The following is an 18,004-nucleotide window of genomic DNA, read 5'->3' as shown; positions in this document are numbered from 1 at the left end:
AGCGTTCAATGTCCAACCAAGTATAGGGTTCTTAGTTTTCCAAAATTTGTCTACATGTCTACAGACAAATGTCTGAAGTGTCCATCATCACAAGACCAACGTTCGATCCATCTCCTACAATATCATGACCAGTGGGACTTGAAACCTCTTCCTCTTAAAGAAGACAAAAGTGACAACACGCCATTTCTAAAACTTGTTAGAGTGTTTACTGGAAGCGGAAAGGAGAATGGCAGGCTAAGTACGTTGATGGACCATTTGTGGGACAAGACCTACCTGTGCACACAGATTTTTTGGAAAATATTCTGATGAAATGTGTGAATGAGAGTACTTTTTCTGTTGCCAACAGTGAAACCTTTGTCCGACGCGGGGTATGACGTCATGCTGGGGAACGTGCGTGGGTCCGTCTACACTGGCCACAGGCGCTGGTCACGCAGCCAGCCAGAGTACTGGCGCTTCAAGTGAGTAACCGCGGCGGCACCACCGACCCTGGACTCGCTCCCACATACCGAGGGCAACAGTAGGGGTCAGTCGCTCTGGACAGCTCTCACCTTCCGTGTCGCGACTGCTGAAGTATTGTGGCCCACAGACAGCCGAGCGATCACCTTAACAATTAGGCTACCTCAAGTGAACTTTCATTGTCACTGATGCTCTACACACGATTTGTGAACAGTGCTCCCAAGGGTTCTCCAATGGAGTTTGTGGGTATAGCATCACTGGGGCGGAGGGGGGGGGGGGGAGCTGGCATGGATTTGGTGGAGAACTTTATCTTGCTCTTCTTCAAGGGATACATAGGTATGGAATGAAATTCACTGAGTAGAAAGGAATGCAGGTGCAGCAGGATGAAACCAGTAACGTTCCAGGGACAAGAAATTGTGTTATAGAAACCTTTGAGAGTAGCTGAACCAATAGTATACCGAATATATCGAGGCATAATTGCTGATCATAGTCTTCAGAATTAATGAGAAGGAATATGAATGGCAATGGACGTTTTGCTTAAGTCTGGATAGTGTTCAGATAGCGCAGTGGTCAAAGCACCTGCTCACGAAAATTAGGGACACTGAGTACAAGTACCCTCGTGCCACAAAAGTGCGATTTTGCGTGACGTACACGTGACATCGGCGTTGAGCGGCTTTCAGTGTTACTTCACGGACTTCATTCCATGTTATGGCCACCTCATTGTCCCATTCATTGAATGTCAGTAACGTTAAATAAAATCGTCGTGACTCAAACTACTTTTGTTTCTTCTTACTCGTGCTAACTATTTGAGACAACATTAGGAATAAATATGTACAGCGAGCAGTCAGTATCTAAGGTTGCAATATTACTGCATCACTATTGACCAGTTACAGGCGTTTACTGAAGATGCTCATTCAGTTTAACAACACACATAAAACGAATGACAGCCCTGATATTTGGTCTCGACACACGTAACTTCAAGTCAGCGTGGTTGTGAAATTCGTATCATAAACCGTAGGTAATAGCCTAAAATTTGTGTCAACAGTATGGTTCAGACCTCGTCTAGCCACTCATCTGTAGAAATCCAGAGTTTTCCTAAATTGCTTCAGGAAAATGTTGGGATGGTTCCCTTGAAAGAATTAAGTGCATTACTTTCCCGGCGGAGGTTCGAGTCCTCCCTCGGGCATGGGTGTATGTATTTGTCCTTAGGATAATTTAGGTTAAGTAGTGTGTGAGCTTAGGTACTGATGACCTTATCAGTTAAGTCCCATAAGATTTCACACACATTTTAACATTTTTTGAACATTACTTTCCTGCGTTTCTTCAATCCAAACTCATGCCCTGTCTGTATCTGTAGTGATATCGTTGTCCCTGGCATATTAGGTTCTCGTGGTCTTTCTTACTTGATTTCTAGAAGTATTTGCGAGTATATGATAACAACATATAGTTATTGCATGACATAGAAATTTTACTGTGTAAATTAAGCGTGTCTCATTGATACTCGTAAATAACCAACTTAAAAATAGTGTAATGTAAGACTCACTAATAATTTTCAATTCCCACTCACCAATGTACATTATTTGCTGTCTGAATCAAACAATCAGAGTGTACGACGTCATCTCCAGCATTATCATCATCAGTAGATGGAAAGTGCGGTTTCAAGCCAGGCTTCCTGTGACCCACTTTCCCTACACCGGCCGCGCAGCATTCACAGACGCTCCCTGCGCTCTTACGTCCGCTCCTCTGGCACCAGAAGCCAAGGTGCCCCAACTACTGCTAGCCGTGCCACGTTGGAAACGGTGGGAGACTAAAGAATCGAAGGTGAAGGATCTGCCAGAATTGCGCTAACTGACACTAGCCCACTTCCGCTAAGTTTAATATGGTGCGAAATTGAAGATACCCCACTTCTGTGAGTCATTATAAAAATCGTCATTTTTTTAGACAATTACAGTGTTTAAACAATTACCACTGTGAGTGTAGTAGGATGGACAGGACAAGGAATGCTTACTGATATTTTATTAAAAAGTTGAGGAGATCTTCAGACCACAGTAGCTGGTGCACCACATCGCTGTCCTCTGCACTGACGTGTGCCAGCAGGCGCAAGAGCTGTCGAACCCAGGACTGCTGCAGAGCGCGCCACACAACTCTATCCGCACACTACTTTCGCGCAGAATAACCCTTCCCAGTCGTATGCGGCGTCTCACACTTTCCCCACCACTGATGCTTGCCCATGTGCGGGACCACGGAGAACATATGCGTACTGACCGTTCTGATATCAGACTATTCCCAGTGGAAGACACTTATCCTCAATTCGGCCACACCTGTGCCAACCTGATGTGAGGCTGTCTGTACCAGAAGGAAGTGAGTAAACTGACGTACAAACACTTTTCTTAGACGAACAATATTCGAGCTCCTACTGCACTCACGAGAGATTGGCCGAGTGTGACATGTCGCAAGCTGCCCTGAAATTTTTTTATCAGGAATAATACGCAGAAAGAAACCCAACGTCAAAACTGTAGGTGCTGAGACACACTATAAGTATTTTATAAAAAATGTTGAAAACTGCCAAATTTGTAGCTCATCATTTGGCTGGAGAAATGTACACCCCTGCCGTAGCTGCAGCAGACAGCACATGCGCGACACGATGAGCACATATCCCTAGTTGGTGGCACATCGGTAGATAGATAATATGCCACAATGCAGTCATAATTTCTAATGCGAACTTCTCTTTCCTTTGATAGTTTATATGACACAATATATTGTTCACAGTCAACATTCGTCCGAACTTACAACTCATTTAATATAAATAATAATTAGCAGTTGCCTTTGCAGCATCGCTAAATTTGGACAATGGAGATAAAACTGAATTCATTTTCTTTCTCATTTCTTCACCTATGCTTGCTAACAATCAGTATCTGTCTCTGTGAAGTTTCCAGAGTTTCACAGTAATGTGTGACCCAGTTAATACTTTCAGTCTTACAAATATGAAATACGAGTAACGTGGCATGTAATCGAAATCACCTACTTCTTCTGAAGACTTGCCGTTGTGTTAATTATTAGTTAATTTCTTGGACATTCATTGAAATGATGTCGACATTTCGTTACATATTTTCGAAACAATAGAAAAAATGGTTCTAATGGTTCTGAGCACTATGGGACTTAGAACTACTTAAACCTAACTAACCTAAGGACATCACACACATCCATGCCCGAGGCAGGATTCGAACCTGCGACCGTAGCAGTCGCGCGGTTCCGGACTGAGCGCCTTAACCGCGAGACCACCGCAACCGGCGAAACAATAGAAGCAACACGAAATAACTCTGAAGAGTCTATGAACGGTGGTTTTAACTGTGACGTGTTACCTAAGTTCCACATCATAAATGGAGAAACTTCGAAACTTCCAGGCCCAAAGAAAACATGTGCAGCAATAATTATCTCTGAAAAAGGGAAAGCTATAAATTTTTTGGGTTGTACATCTACATGTATGCTCCGCTAGCCACCAAGTGGTTTGTGGCGGAGGACACTATCCGCGCCAGTGTCGTATTCCCCTCTCCCCTCTGTTCCACTCGCGAATCACGCGAGGGAAAAACGATTGTCTCAACGCCTCAGTACGAACTCTAATTTCCCTCGTCTCTGATTGTTGATCATTTCGCGATTTGAAAGTTGGTGGTAATAATATATGCTCTACATCCTCGGCGAAGATCGGATTTTGGAATTTAGTGACCAGCTCCTTCCGTTTAGCGCGTCGTCTATCTGCAAGTGTGTCCCACTTCAAACTTTCTATAAGATTTGTAGCGCTCTCGCGGGCTACATGTACCAGTCACGAATCTTGCCGCTCATCTTTGGACCTTCTCAATTTCTTGAATCAGACCCAACTGGTAAGGGTCCCATACAGATGAACAATACTCTAAGACTGGACGAAGTAACGTATAGCAAGCAATTTCCTTTGTTGAAGGACTACTACATCGCATCGGGATTATACCAATAAACCGCAATCTAGAGTTCGCCTTATCCCTTACTTGTATAATCTGATCATTCCATTTGAGATCATTTCGAACAGTCACATCCAGATACTTGACTGATGTTACCGCTACCAAAGACTGGGCATTTATTTTTATACTCGTACATTAATCGTGATTTTCGCCTAGTTATACGCACTAGGTTACACTTACTAGTTTTGAGAGATAACTGCCAGTCATTTCACCACGTATTAATTTTCTGCAAATGCTCGTTGATTTGATCACAACTTTAGTGTGGTACTACTTTCCTGGAGACTTCAGCATCATCAGCAAACTGTCTAATATCGCTGTCAATACCATCAACCAGATCGTTTACGTTAATCGTAAAAAGCAGCGGACGTATTACGCTGCCCTAGGGCACAACTGAAGTTATGCTTGTTTCTGTTGAAGTCACCCCATTCAGGACGACATACTGCTCTCTGTCTGTTAGAAAACTTTCTATCCAACCGCATATGTCATCGGATACACCGTAAGCGGGTACTTTTTGGAGCCTAGCGACAGTGCGGAACTGAGTCGTATGCATTTGGAAAGTCGAGAAATATGACATCATCCTGGGAGTCGCTAACTAGACAGCCCCTAGTAAATATTATTAAAGAATTAAACAGTAACCTATGGTAAGCTCCACCTGCTGATTGTCCCTCGTACTTACAATGTTAAAAAACGTTTATGTACACGTCAGAATGACGTAATAAAACTATAAAAACTGATACCCTCAATGTATCGAGTCTAAACGACACTAATAAACCTAAATACTAAGTACTGTACACTGACAGTTAAGAATGTAAACAAATGTTTGTGTACACGCGAAACTATCCTAAACAGAAACTTCGCTTTTCCTATTCAGACGCAAATAAAAATTGAAACCTTCAATGTATCAAGTGTATCTGACACTAACGCACGAAAATACTATAGAACATTATATATATATATTTGCGATGTAGTAGTCCTTCAGCAAAAAACAATTAATTACTTGCTAAATTACTTACCTCGTAACACAGCAGGCAAAAAGCGCTCCTAGCTGTCGTCAGGTCTGTTATTAAAAGAAAACAAGGAGGAAAACGCTAAACATTAAGCATTGTGTGAAGCCAATTTCGTTTCGTAAAATATGTACATGAATAGTATGAATGGAAAAAGTGGTAGAGAAGAAGTATTTGAAATACTTTGAAAGCCTCGTGAGAGTCAATGCACTGTTACTGAGAGAGATCTACGAGACTGGGCACTCTGAATTCCAAGTCATACGAACATTGCTGATTTCCAGCCTCCTTGGACCTCATAAACAGGTTCGGAAAATAATTCCGAAAAGAAAGCCGCAATCATTCGTCAAACGCACTATTCGCGATTGGAACAGGGTTGGAGGGATCAGATAGTGGTACTGAAAGTATTCGTCACACACCATTAGGTGGCTTACGGAGTGTAATGTAAATGTAAAAAAAAATTACGAGGCTTACCTCAATTAAACATGTAGAGAAGATGCCATTTATAGGTAATACTACTTAGAAATTCGCAGCTGACGTGAAGCAAAGCTTCTTCTTATCCCCTAAAATGTTTCCACAGCTATATATCTGTCTTCAGGAATATCAAACCAAGCTAGGACCAAAAATTCAAAAAGGGCTCTTTATTTGAAAAAATACAGTAACAGACATACCGAAATTGCGAAAAATGATGAAGAATAATTTTAGATGGTACATCCGAAACGTCTTGTTAACATTTGTAGAAAATCATTCATTGCTTTAGCTGAGCTCTTGGCTTTGATATGTCTGATACCTCTGTCTTCTGTAGGGCGGCTAAAAGAAATTCAGATTCCACCCAGAACTAATAGTGTGATTCAGCCTCCCGATAAAGAAAATTCGAATTGTCAGTCTGCAAAATCACATTTTACGAATTTGATCACTTGCGCCTGGTTCATATCACAATATGCAGAACAACTGCCACGATCATTTCTTACTCAGTTGCAGTTTTGCCTAAATAAAACTAATAAATATTGTGAAGTCTCTGAACGCATGAACTTCTCATTTATCAGGGGTGCCTGGCGTGTGGGAAATGTCTCCATCATACTACAGTCACTTCGCATTTTCGTGACGACTAAAGGGAATAAACAGGGAATAAGGAATTGAAAGTTCTGACTGACGAACAACGTCTGTAACGTAACATCACATTCTGCCTCGATCCACTCATCTCTGTAAGTCACTTGTGTAATAATTACACCCGCAACAGTCTAGTTTTCAATACGAACTGCAAGTTATTCATAAACTGATGATTTGAGACTTTTTTGGTATGGTGTAAGTGCTTGAAATTCGCGTGTGTGCAGTCTGAACGTTGTACTAGGTGGCGCTAAGCTCCCCTATTGTGGCTGCGTCTGCTTATACGTCGACTGGCGTACCAGGCAGGAAGGCCTGTACAAACCACTGTTGTAAGCGGTTATTCATGCTGAAAAAATAACTTTTAACATAGAAAAGATGCTTGCAGCACGCCTTAGGAGCTAAAATTTTGATACTACATTTCTGTCGGTGTATTCTTCCAGTGTGAAAAATTTCAGGATAGTTTTAGACATGTCTGATTGGACCATTCTCTTGTCAGATAAGACCATCCAGACCGGAAAACATAGTTAAATGTACCAATGTTGTTAAAACGAAGCCACTCTTTTTAGTTCTACATCAACCCTAATCATCATCCCACAACATTTTTCAAATAACTGTTTTCTATGCTTTAAACACAGCATGTATTGCATTCAAACTATTTAAGCACTACAACATGCGGATATGAAGTATGCAACTCTGTTTGTACTGAATTTCAGTTAGTGCCAATAATATTGCTGTAACAAAGTATAACACATGTACACACACTTATACACTTGTCTAACTCCTTCTTCTCATAAACTTTATGTTCCAACACATAGTCTTCATCAGTGGTAGTCAACTAAATCTCCACCACCAATTGATACGCATTCAAGATGTCGTGTGCTCAGTATGCTTTAGGAGTTCCAAAAAGTTTTCATTATGTTTTCATAACATTTTGGTAGAAGTATTTGGTTATTATTATTGTATGCTTCAACTTGCTGTGAATCTGCTTTAAAATTCTATAAAAGTAAAGTTACTTGTTTATTTTATAATACTTTATAAATTACCATTAATGTGGATCTGGTGGGTGATTAGAAAATTTTCTTTAAATGGACATACAAAAGTGGGTTGTAGGTAAAAGAGATTAATACCCCTGCTGTACAGAATCGTCAAAGACTGCTTTAACTTGTGCGTCCTGTAGATTGCGTGTGTCCCAGGCGATCCTTATTGCTTTGTGCCAACTGTTTGGCTCACAGCACTCGGACACTTTGAACATGTGCACTGTGGAGTATCTCAAGATGTTAATTCAATGTAGAAGCCTCTTACATGCAGCGCTGCTGTTGCTGGGGATATCGATGTCTGGAGCGCTCATGGGCCCAGCATTCGTTTGTTGGGTATGGGCCTGGCGCCCCCGGGGACCCTGAGATGGGTGCTGGTAAGTACTGCCAGTCCTCTGTAGACGCACCATTGCCGACATTCCGTTCCACAACTGATCGTTGTCCTTTTCAAAGTTGCGAGTACCTTTAATGTATCAACTGTTTACGACTTTGAAAGGTATGTGCGCTCTGTGTAGGTGAACTTTTATTTCCTAGCTACTCATGGTACCGGGACGGATCCTTTGAAACTATACGCCCCTCCTCCCAGCGGGAGAGGTAGGCCATTGGAAGATACCAACACCCATTCTAATAAGAGGGCTTGAGAAGCCAGTCCTCCTGACTCAGTCAATGGTAACAGAACGCGTGCTGTTTGTCAGAATGTGTTTATAATAGTTAAAAGATAAGGGGGCTGTTTCAATAAAGTTCCACCATTCCACATACAAAAAGGTTTAGAGACGTTGCTGTTACATTCCAATCTCTTAAGCGCTTGTACAATAGCATCCTGCTGGACGCAACGTCTAGTTCCCAACAAGTGGAGAACATCCAACAAGGTCAGTGCCTCGGTAAGTATGTAATTGGAACTGAACTGCACAACAACTTGAACTACAGCAAAGATCTTGTGACTTGCAGGGATCTGGTTGACATTCCACAAGAATAACTGAAAGCTGACTTATGCCAGGAAGCCACTGTTGCCGTGCAAAACATCATGAAGGGATGTATGCCGATCTTGTCAAATCATACTCTTTTATCATTACATTTAACAGCACCAAACGATTGAGAATGTCAAGGCAGGTTTCCTTCACCTAAGCATACAGCCGTATTTTGTGAACCCAATGCACTGTTCTAAACGCCAACACTTTGGGAACGCTACTCATGGTTGTAAGAGAGAATCCACTTGTGGCAAATGTGGTGAAGCTGCCCTTGATGAAACTGGTCGTTCCTCTCCTCCGAAGCATGTCAGCTCTTTGGGATCACTCTGTCTGCCTTCCTTGAAGAATGGAAGATCCAGGTGACGAAAACAACAAAGATATACGATGCCATGCTACAGCCCATGTTCGTTGCCTCCTTTGTTCCGTTTTCAAAAAGCCAATCCAGAAAACTGATGCCGGTATACAAACAGAGGTTGCTAATTTCAGCACAAGTACCTGAGTTTTTCAATGCACTTACGTTGATGAAGTAACTTCGAATGCTCCCCCTGCCCCATACCTGCATAAAAGTCTGTGATTACGACATTGTGTCACTCCCTGCCTCTCCAAGGATCCAGTGTTGTCCACCGTCCAGCGTTGAAACTACGACCTCCGTAGCTGTCGCTCCGAGGCTTTGAAGCCTTCGCAAACAGTAAAATAAAATAAAATAAAATAATCTCCCACTTACAGAGAGAAGAATTACACCGTCGGATGATGTAGACGTCTAACTCTCAGACGCCTTTCATGAATCTTCTTCAGAGGCGATGGAACTTGGCGCTGGGCAATCATTCCACCCCAAAACTGAGCCTCGATCCATCGCAGGTTCCCTTTCCCGACAGAAAGTCAGGATAAAAATTCTACACCCATCATAAATGACTCCCATCATAAATGGAACGTTAATGAGTTCAGGACCATTTAGGAATTCCTACCACAGGAATGTCCCCTGTCCTTCGGTTTGCTGGAAACGCGTTTTAAAACGTCTCATGTCCATGTACTATGGGGCTATATGATCTATCGCAAGGGTGACCTGACTGAGGAAAGCGCCAAGGGAGGGGTTGATGCGTTTGACATAATGTGCACCACTCCTGTGCTCTCCCACTGGCTATTGACCTGCAAGCAGTTGCAGTTGAAATTCATATGTGCCAGAGAATCACTGTCTGCTCACTTTATTTATCTCCACGTGATGCCATAGATACTGATGCTCCAAAAGACCTTATGGAACAAGACCCCAAGCTATTTCTCTTACTGGGAGACTTCAATGCCCATCATGTCTTGTGAGGCTCGACTTGTACTTGCCACCAGAGTCGAGTTTTGGAAAGCCTCATGATGTGTCACAAGCTATGCACCCTCAAGACGGATATTCCCACTCATTTCTGTGCTCCTAATGGGCCATTATTGGCCTTGAAACCTCTCTTTCGTCACTCCCACCCTCGTGGACCCTGTCCAGTGGGAAGTCATACCAGTGACCGTTTCCCACTCCACATTCTCCTACAGGATGGAGCATTACCTGAAAAGAAGCCATAAAAATTGATGATCAGAAGGGCTAATTGGATGCTGCTCAGCCATCTGGCTATGTTTGAACACCATGACAGCATCCAGAAATGTGTGGACTACATCAGACAAGTGATCCAACTTGCCACTGAATTGTCAAACCCAAAGTCCCAGGTCACCTTAAGAGGCATCTTTTTTCTTGGTGAAGTGACGAGCGCTGTTTAAAAATCCAGGTCATGCATAGGGCTCTTAAATGGTTTAAGTACTACCTGACAGCAGACAGCCTCATAGTCTTTCGGGTCTCGAGAGCCAAGGTTCGATGCGTAATTGTCGAGAGCAGGAAAAGGTCATGGCAAGTGTTCCTGAAATCCGTCAACCGACCCACTTCTACAGAAGAATGGAAAACAATCTGGAGGATTTCTGGTAAACACAGTTGTTTACCAATAGCAGCAATGCTGAAACACGGCTGTTTCCAAACTGCACCTAGAGACATCACTCAGACCATGGCTGATTATCCTTCAATTGCTACTGCTGATGCCAGCCAGGAACCAACGTTTTGCCACATCCATGCAACCAGATGAAAGGGTAAGCTGGACTTCAGATCCCACCATTCTGAGTCTTACAACTGACTTTTCTCCATATGGCAGCTCAGTCGGCACTGTCTGAGGCTTATGACATTGCACCTGGTCACTACCAAATCCGGTACTGCATCTCGACATTTGTCAGCAGCATCAAGGAAAATCCTGCTCGAGTATTTTAATTTGATAAGGTAGACGGATCCATTTCCCAACATGTGCAGAAAAGCAATTTTGATACCTCTCCTCAAACCAGGAAAGGAAAGCAAATGTCCTAGTAGTTACCGCAGTGTCGCCTTAACGAGCTGTGTAGGAAAGGCCCCGGAGTGAATGGTTAACCATCGTCTGGTCTGGTTGCCAGAGACCAGGCAGCTCCTTAGTCACTCCCAGTGTGTATTCTGGAGATTTCATTTCACTGTCGACAGCCTGACCCTACTAGAGGCGGCTGTTCAACAGGCTTCCCTACGTAAACATCACTATCAGGGAATATTTTTTGATATCAGTGAGGCGTATGACACTACTCGGAGACACAGTGCGCTTGTGCAACGCTATCAATGGGGCTTTTGTGCACAACTCCCCATCTTCATACTGTATAAATACCTTTCTAGGTCTACAAGTAGGAGACATGCTCTCAGTTCATTTCGAGCAGGAGAACGGTATCTTTGAGGGAAGTCTTTTAAGTGTACCCTCTTTCCCTTAGCCATAAACAGTACATCTGCAGTAAGGGGTCCTGCACAGTGCTCATTATTTGTCGAAAATTTTGCTGTTTTCTGTGCCTCCTCCAGTGTTGCAACAGTGATCCATCATTTTCAACCTACAGTACAAAGGTTAAAGGAGTGAGTTGCAAGGATGGGTTTTTAGTTTTCTGTGTATAAGTTTGTGTTTTTTCATGTTAATTGTTTACATAATCTTTTTAAATTACCTTACTTGCATCTTAGGGATGTCATTCCACATTTTAGAGACTCAGGGAGGTTTCTCGGCCTCATTTTTAAGTCCAAACATTCGTGGTTACAGCAGCTGAGAGACCTGAAAGCCAGAACCCAGAAGGCAATAAACATCGTAAATTGCCTTAGCCACCAATCTTGCAGAGTAGAAGGCTACAATATTTTTTAGAGTTCCTGTGCGTTCATGACTAGACCATGGATGCATAGCATATGGGTCAGGGGGGCCTCTTACCTGAAGTTTATTGACGCTGTCCACTGTAGGGAGATCGGTCTGGCCACACATGCTTACAGGACCATCCCCGTACCCATTCTCTGTGCTGAGGCTGGGGAACCACCACTCACCATCCGGTGGCAACCGCTCATGGCTAAGACTTCACCTGGTTGCTCATCCACCTCTGGAATGCCGCTTCTCCAACAGACCATAAGCAACAAGGCCTCTGGAATCTGGAAGCAGCATGTGCTGGAGTCACTTGGTGTGGAGGAAGTACAACCCCAAATCCTGGGTTCTAAAAGTTTGCCACCCTGGTTACTGCAGAGGCCCAGATTCAGTGCAATACAGGAGAGATTTGCGCTCCTCTTTATGTTTCTAATACTTTATTTTCTGCCTTTTTAACCCAACTCGACATCTGTCTTGTGGAAGGGTCGAAGCAGAGGTTGCTCTGTGGTTTTCACTGATCATGTCCTCAAGGTCTGACTGCCTGGCGACAGTACTGTCTTCAGCACAGAATTGTCCACCCCGATAGCTGAGTGGTCAGTGTGACGGATTGCCGTCCTATGTGCCCTGGATTGGTCGGAAATGATTTTCTCTGCTCAGGGACTGGGTGTTGTTTTGTCTTCATCATCACTTCATCCCGATCCAGCGCGCAGGGCTCCCAATGTGGCGTCGAATGTAAAAAGACCTGCCCCGCATGGGGCCTCCTGGCCAATGACACCAAACGCTCATTTCCATTTTTTTCAACACAGAATTATATGTGATCTTACTCTTCACATTCTACAATAGCTGTACCCAGCAGATAAAGTAGTCCAGAATTTCAGGGCACACTCCTCCAACTACAATAGCTGGGGAAGGAGCAGTATTTATGCTGAGTACCAAGGCACATGGGTATTGCAGGGAACGAAAGGGCAGATTATCCTCAGTTATTTCAGTGTGCTATCGCTCTGCATGCTCTCAGCCCACTGGTGACGTACAGAGTTATGCGTCGATGGGAAACGAGTAGCTGGAGGCGACTCATAATGAGCTGCATCTAGTAAAGCCCACTATGCAGCAGTGGAGTACCTTCTTATGGCCATGAAGATGGGATGAGGTTCTACTTACTGGTCTTCACATAGGCCACAGTCCTCTGACACACGACTTCTCGGTCAGGTGAGAGGACCCTTCAATGTGTAGTGGTCGTGGCGTTGAAACGAATGTGGTTAGAGTTTAAAGATTTTTTGATCTGTCCAACTTGTTTCTTAAAGTTTTAGCAAGAAGTTCTTAATTTGTTATCAGGGTAGTACCTTTCACCATTCCTCTGTTGTGACACTCTGCTGGGCCCACACACAAAGGAAACGAAACCTGGTATCGGCCATGTACAAGCAAATGTTGTTCGACCATTCAAAGGAATACCTTGTGATTGTAGTTCCACTGGCACATACTACACCAGTCGCTCAGATCACCATCACCACAGATGCCAGGAACACAGCTATTGGAGTGGCCACCAGCAATACGTGGCAGATACTACACAGCCTCCCATATTCTTCTCTAGGAAAATAAAAGCACCCCAAATAAAATGACCAGCATTTGACCATGAATTATTAACTGCACATGAGGTCATTCACTGGTTTTGGGAAGATGTAGAGAGACACCACATTTTTATTTACACCAACCACAAACTGCTGGCAGATGGAATACGACACCTGTCAGTTATCCTCAACCCCAGGCAAGTTTGTCATCTTGACCTAATCACCCAATGCTCTGCTGCGTCCAGCACATGTATGTAGTGGGTAAAATCAGTGCTTACTATCTTTCATGAGTGCATAAAATCTCGCAACAGGTTAGCAGGTGAACAGTAGCGACATCTGACTGTTTAGCCTTCACACGAGGATAATTTGTCTAACTTCCAAATCGAATGCTGATGGATTTTGGGGTTGGGATCTTTTGAGATGCCGCACAATATGTGATCGCTCCTACTCACATAAAAGCGGCAGACAATCTTTGGACACCTAATCTACCTTGCACGCCCAGGAGTTCAATCAGAGATCCAGATTGCACCAAAAGGTTGGTTTGGCCGGGCATCAGGCGCAATTGCCATGAATGGATGTGTAGATTCCTTTATTGACAGGAAAGCAAATGGTCTTACACATGCAGACGCCCTTAGCAGTTTCAAAATACCAATCAGGCGCTTCCACCATGAACAATTATACATCATGGGATCTCTGCCAGGGTTGGAAGGCTACAGACACCTTCTCTTGGTCGTCGACCAAGTTTCACACTGGATGGAAGCCGTTCCACTGACAGCCAAGGGCTTCATAACGGCTTGGATATCACATTTTGGTTCCCCATATACCATCACCACATATCATAGGTGCCAATTCAATTCGGCGCTCTTTGCTGCTTTCTGGAACGTCTGTGTCATCTTCCACCATCGCAGAATGGCATACCATCTCCATAACAATGATGGCATCACATGATAAAAAGAGCACTCATGTGTCAAGGCGCGTGGACCGATGCCCTTCTGTTGGTGCTTTTTGGCATTCACATGGCGTTAGGAGCCGTGGTCTAGGGGTAGCGTCTTTGATTCATAATCAAAACGGTCTAGGTCCCGGGTTCGATCCCCGCCACTGCTTAAATTTTGATAAATAATCAGCATTGGCGGCCGAAGACTTCCGGCATAATAAGTCAGCCTCATTCTGCCAACAGCCTTGTCAAAGAGGGCGGAGGAGCGGATAGAGGTTCAGGGCACTCTCTTGTCCTAGTGGTGGGAAATTGCCCCTAAAGGCGGAAGAATCAGCAATGAACAATGACATGAGAATGCAGAAGGCAATGGAAACCACTGCATTAAAAACACGTAACGTGTATCCACAGGACATGTGGCCTGTAATTGAAGAAGTGTCATGATGATCTCTCCATTGGCAAAAGATTCCGAAATAGTCCCCCATTCGGATCTCCGGGAGGGGACTGCCAAGGGGGAGGTTACCAGGAGAAAAAGATTGAATAATCAACGAAAGGATAATGTTCTACTAGTCGGGGCGTGGAATGTCAGAAGCTTGAACGTGGTAGGGAAACTAGAAAATCTGAAAAGGGAAATGCAAAGGCTCAATCTAGATATAGTAGGGGTCATTGAAGTGAAGTGGAAGGAAGACAAAGATTTCTGGTCAGAGGTGTATCGGGTAATATCAACAGCAGCAGAAAATGGTATAACAGGTTCGTTATGAATAGGAAGGTAGGGCAGAGGGTGTGCTACTGTGAACAGTTCAGTGACCGGGTTATTCTAATCAGAATCGACAGCAGACCAACACCGACAACGATAGTTCAGGTATACATGCCGACGTCGCAAGCTGAAGATGAACAGATAGAGAAAGTGTATGAGGATATTGAAAGGGTAATGCAGTATGTAAAGGGGGACGAAAATATAATAGTCATGGGCGACTGGAATGCAGTTGTAGGGGAAGGAGTAGAAGAAAAGGCTACAGGAGAATATGGGCTTGGGAAAAGGAATGAAAGAGGAGAAAGACTAATTGAGTTCTGTAACAAGTTTCAGCTTGTAATAGAGAATACCCTGTTTAAGAATCGCAAGAGGAGGAGGTATACTTGGAAAAGGCCGGGAGATACGGAAAGATTTCAATTAGATTACATCATGGTCAGACAGAGATTCCGAAATCAGATACTGGATTGTAAGGCGTACCCAGGAGCAGATATAGACTCAGATCACAATATAGTAGTGATGAAGATTAGGCTAAAGTTCAAGACATTAGTCAGGAAGAATCAATACGCAAAGAAGTGGGATACGGTAGTTCTAAGGAATGACGAGATACGTTTGAAGTTCTCTAACGCTATAGATACAGCAATAAGGAATAGCGCAGTAGGCAACACAGTTGAAGAGGAATGCACATCTCTAAAAAGGGCCATCACAGAAGTTGGGAAGGAAAACATAGGTACAAAGAAGGTAGCTGCAAAGAAACCATGGGTAACAGAAGAAATACTTCAGTTGATTGATGAAAGGAGGAAGTACAAACATGTTCCGGGAAAATCAGGAATACAGAAATACAAGTCGCTGAGGAATGAAATAAATAGGAAGTGCAGGGAAGCTAAGACGAAATTTAGAAGAGATAGGGGATCCAGTATTAGAATCGGAATTTAAATCAGCTTTGGAGGACTTACGGTCAAATAAGGCAGAAGGGATAGATAACATTCCATCAGAATTTCTAAAATCATTAGGGGAAGTGGCAACAAAATAACTATTCACATTGGTGTGTAGAATATATGAGTCTGGCGACATACCATCTGACTTTCGGAAAAGCATCATCCACACAATTCCGAAGATGGCAAGAGCTGACAAGTGCGAGAATTATCGCACAATCAGCTTAACAGCTCATGCATCGAAGCTGCTTACAAGAATAATATACAGAAGAATGGAAAAGAAAATTGAGAATGCGCTAGGTGACGATCAGTTTGGCTTTAGGAAAAGTAAAGGCACGAGAGAGGCAATTCCGACGTTACGGCTAATAATGGAAGCAAGGCTAAAGAAAGAAAAATTAAGACACGTTCATAGGATTTGTCGACCTGGAAAAAGCATTCGACAATATAAAATGGTGCAAGCTGTTCGAGATTCTGAAAAAAGTAGGGGTAAGCTATAGGGAGAGACGGGTCATATACAATATGTACAACAACCAAGAGGGAATAATAAGAGTGGACGATCAAGAACGAAGTGCTCGTATTAAGAAAGGTGTAAGACAAGGCTGTAGCCTTTCGCCCCTACTCTTCAGTCTGTACATCGAGGAAGCAATGATGGAAATAAAAGAAAGATTCAGGAGTGGAATTAAAATACAAGGTGAAAGGATACGATTCGCTGATGACGTTGCTATCCTAAGTGAAAGTGAAGAAGAATTAAATGATCTGCTGAACGGAATGGTCTAATGAGTACACAGTATGGTTTGAGAGTAAATCGGAGAAAGACGAAGGTAATTAGAAGTAGTAGAAATGAGAACAGCGAGAAATTTAACATCAGGATTGATGGTCACGAAGTCAATGAAGTTAAGGAATTCTACCTAGGCAGTAAAATAACCAATGACGGACGGAGCAAGGAGGACATCAAAAGCAGACTCGCTATGGCAAAAAAGGCATTTATGGCTAAGAGAAGTCTACTAATATCAAATACCGCCCTTAATTTGAGGAAGAAATTTCTGAGGATGTACGTCTGGAGTACAGCATTGTATGGTAGTGAAACATGGACTGTGGGAAAACCGGAACAGAAGAGAATCGAAGCATTTGAGATGTGGTGCTATAGACGAATTTTGAAAATTAGGTGGACTGATAAGGTAAGGAATGAGGAGATTCTACGCAGAATCGGAGAGGAAAGAAATATGTGGAAAACACTGATAAGGAGAAGGGACAGGATGATAGGACATCTGCTAAGACATGAGGGAATGACTTCCATGGTACTAGAGGGAGCTGTAGAGGGCAAAAACTGTAGAGGAAGACAGAGATCGGAATACGTCAAGCAAATAATTGAGGATGTAGGTTGCAAGTGCTACTCTGAGATGAAGAGGTTAGCACAGGAAAGGAATTCGTGGCGGGCCGCATCAAACCAGTCAGTAGACTGATGACAAAAAAAAAAGTGGCGTGTGAGGACAACCTACATGCTTCGCTTGCAGAGATTCTTTACAGCGTGTCAGTCATACTTCCAACAGAATTTGTGTTATTAACCCATCAACCCCTACACAAGACCCATCAGAACGATGGTGCAGTGGGTCAGAAACAAATTTCGCAATTCTCTGGTGCCTCCCTCATCTGCAAAATCGGTCCTGAAGCTATACACACACAAGAAACTCGCAGATTGTACACATGTGATGCTCCATGACCACTGTATACTGCTGGTCTTATAGCTTTTCACAGTCAACCATTCTAAATGGTTCAAATGGCTCTAAGCACTATGGGACTTAACATCTGAGGTGATCAGTCCCCTAGACTTATAACTAATTAAACCTAACTAACCTAAGGGCGTCACACACATCCAGTTACGCGCGGTTCCAGACTGAAGAGGCTAGAACCGCTCGGCCACAACGGCCAGCGAACCATTCCAAGGGTTAAAATGCGCCAATTACGCAATCGAATCAACTTCAACGGCAACCCTACGACAGACTCCATCAACAGAGTAAACCCTACCAGGATCCTCATTACTGGGAGGGGCCGGGGGGGGGG

General features: G+C 43.4%; 1 protein-coding gene across 2 annotated transcripts in view; it reads left to right on the top strand.

Moving 5' to 3' along the window:
* Nucleotides 1-18,004, top strand: part of LOC126278201 (lipase 3-like) — a 163,021-nt gene that overhangs the window by 67,965 nt on the left and 77,052 nt on the right. For both annotated transcript variants that reach the window (XM_049978122.1, XM_049978123.1), the window contains exon 4: nt 347-458. In XM_049978122.1, coding sequence (XP_049834079.1) covers nt 347-458 — 112 coding nt within the window. The remainder of the gene's footprint in view (nt 1-346; nt 459-18,004) is intronic.

The sequence above is a fragment of the Schistocerca gregaria genome, chromosome 6 (genome assembly GCF_023897955.1).
Source record: "Schistocerca gregaria isolate iqSchGreg1 chromosome 6, iqSchGreg1.2, whole genome shotgun sequence".
NCBI lineage: Eukaryota > Metazoa > Arthropoda > Insecta > Orthoptera > Acrididae > Schistocerca > Schistocerca gregaria.
This window is presented reverse-complemented; position numbering and strand designations above follow the sequence as displayed.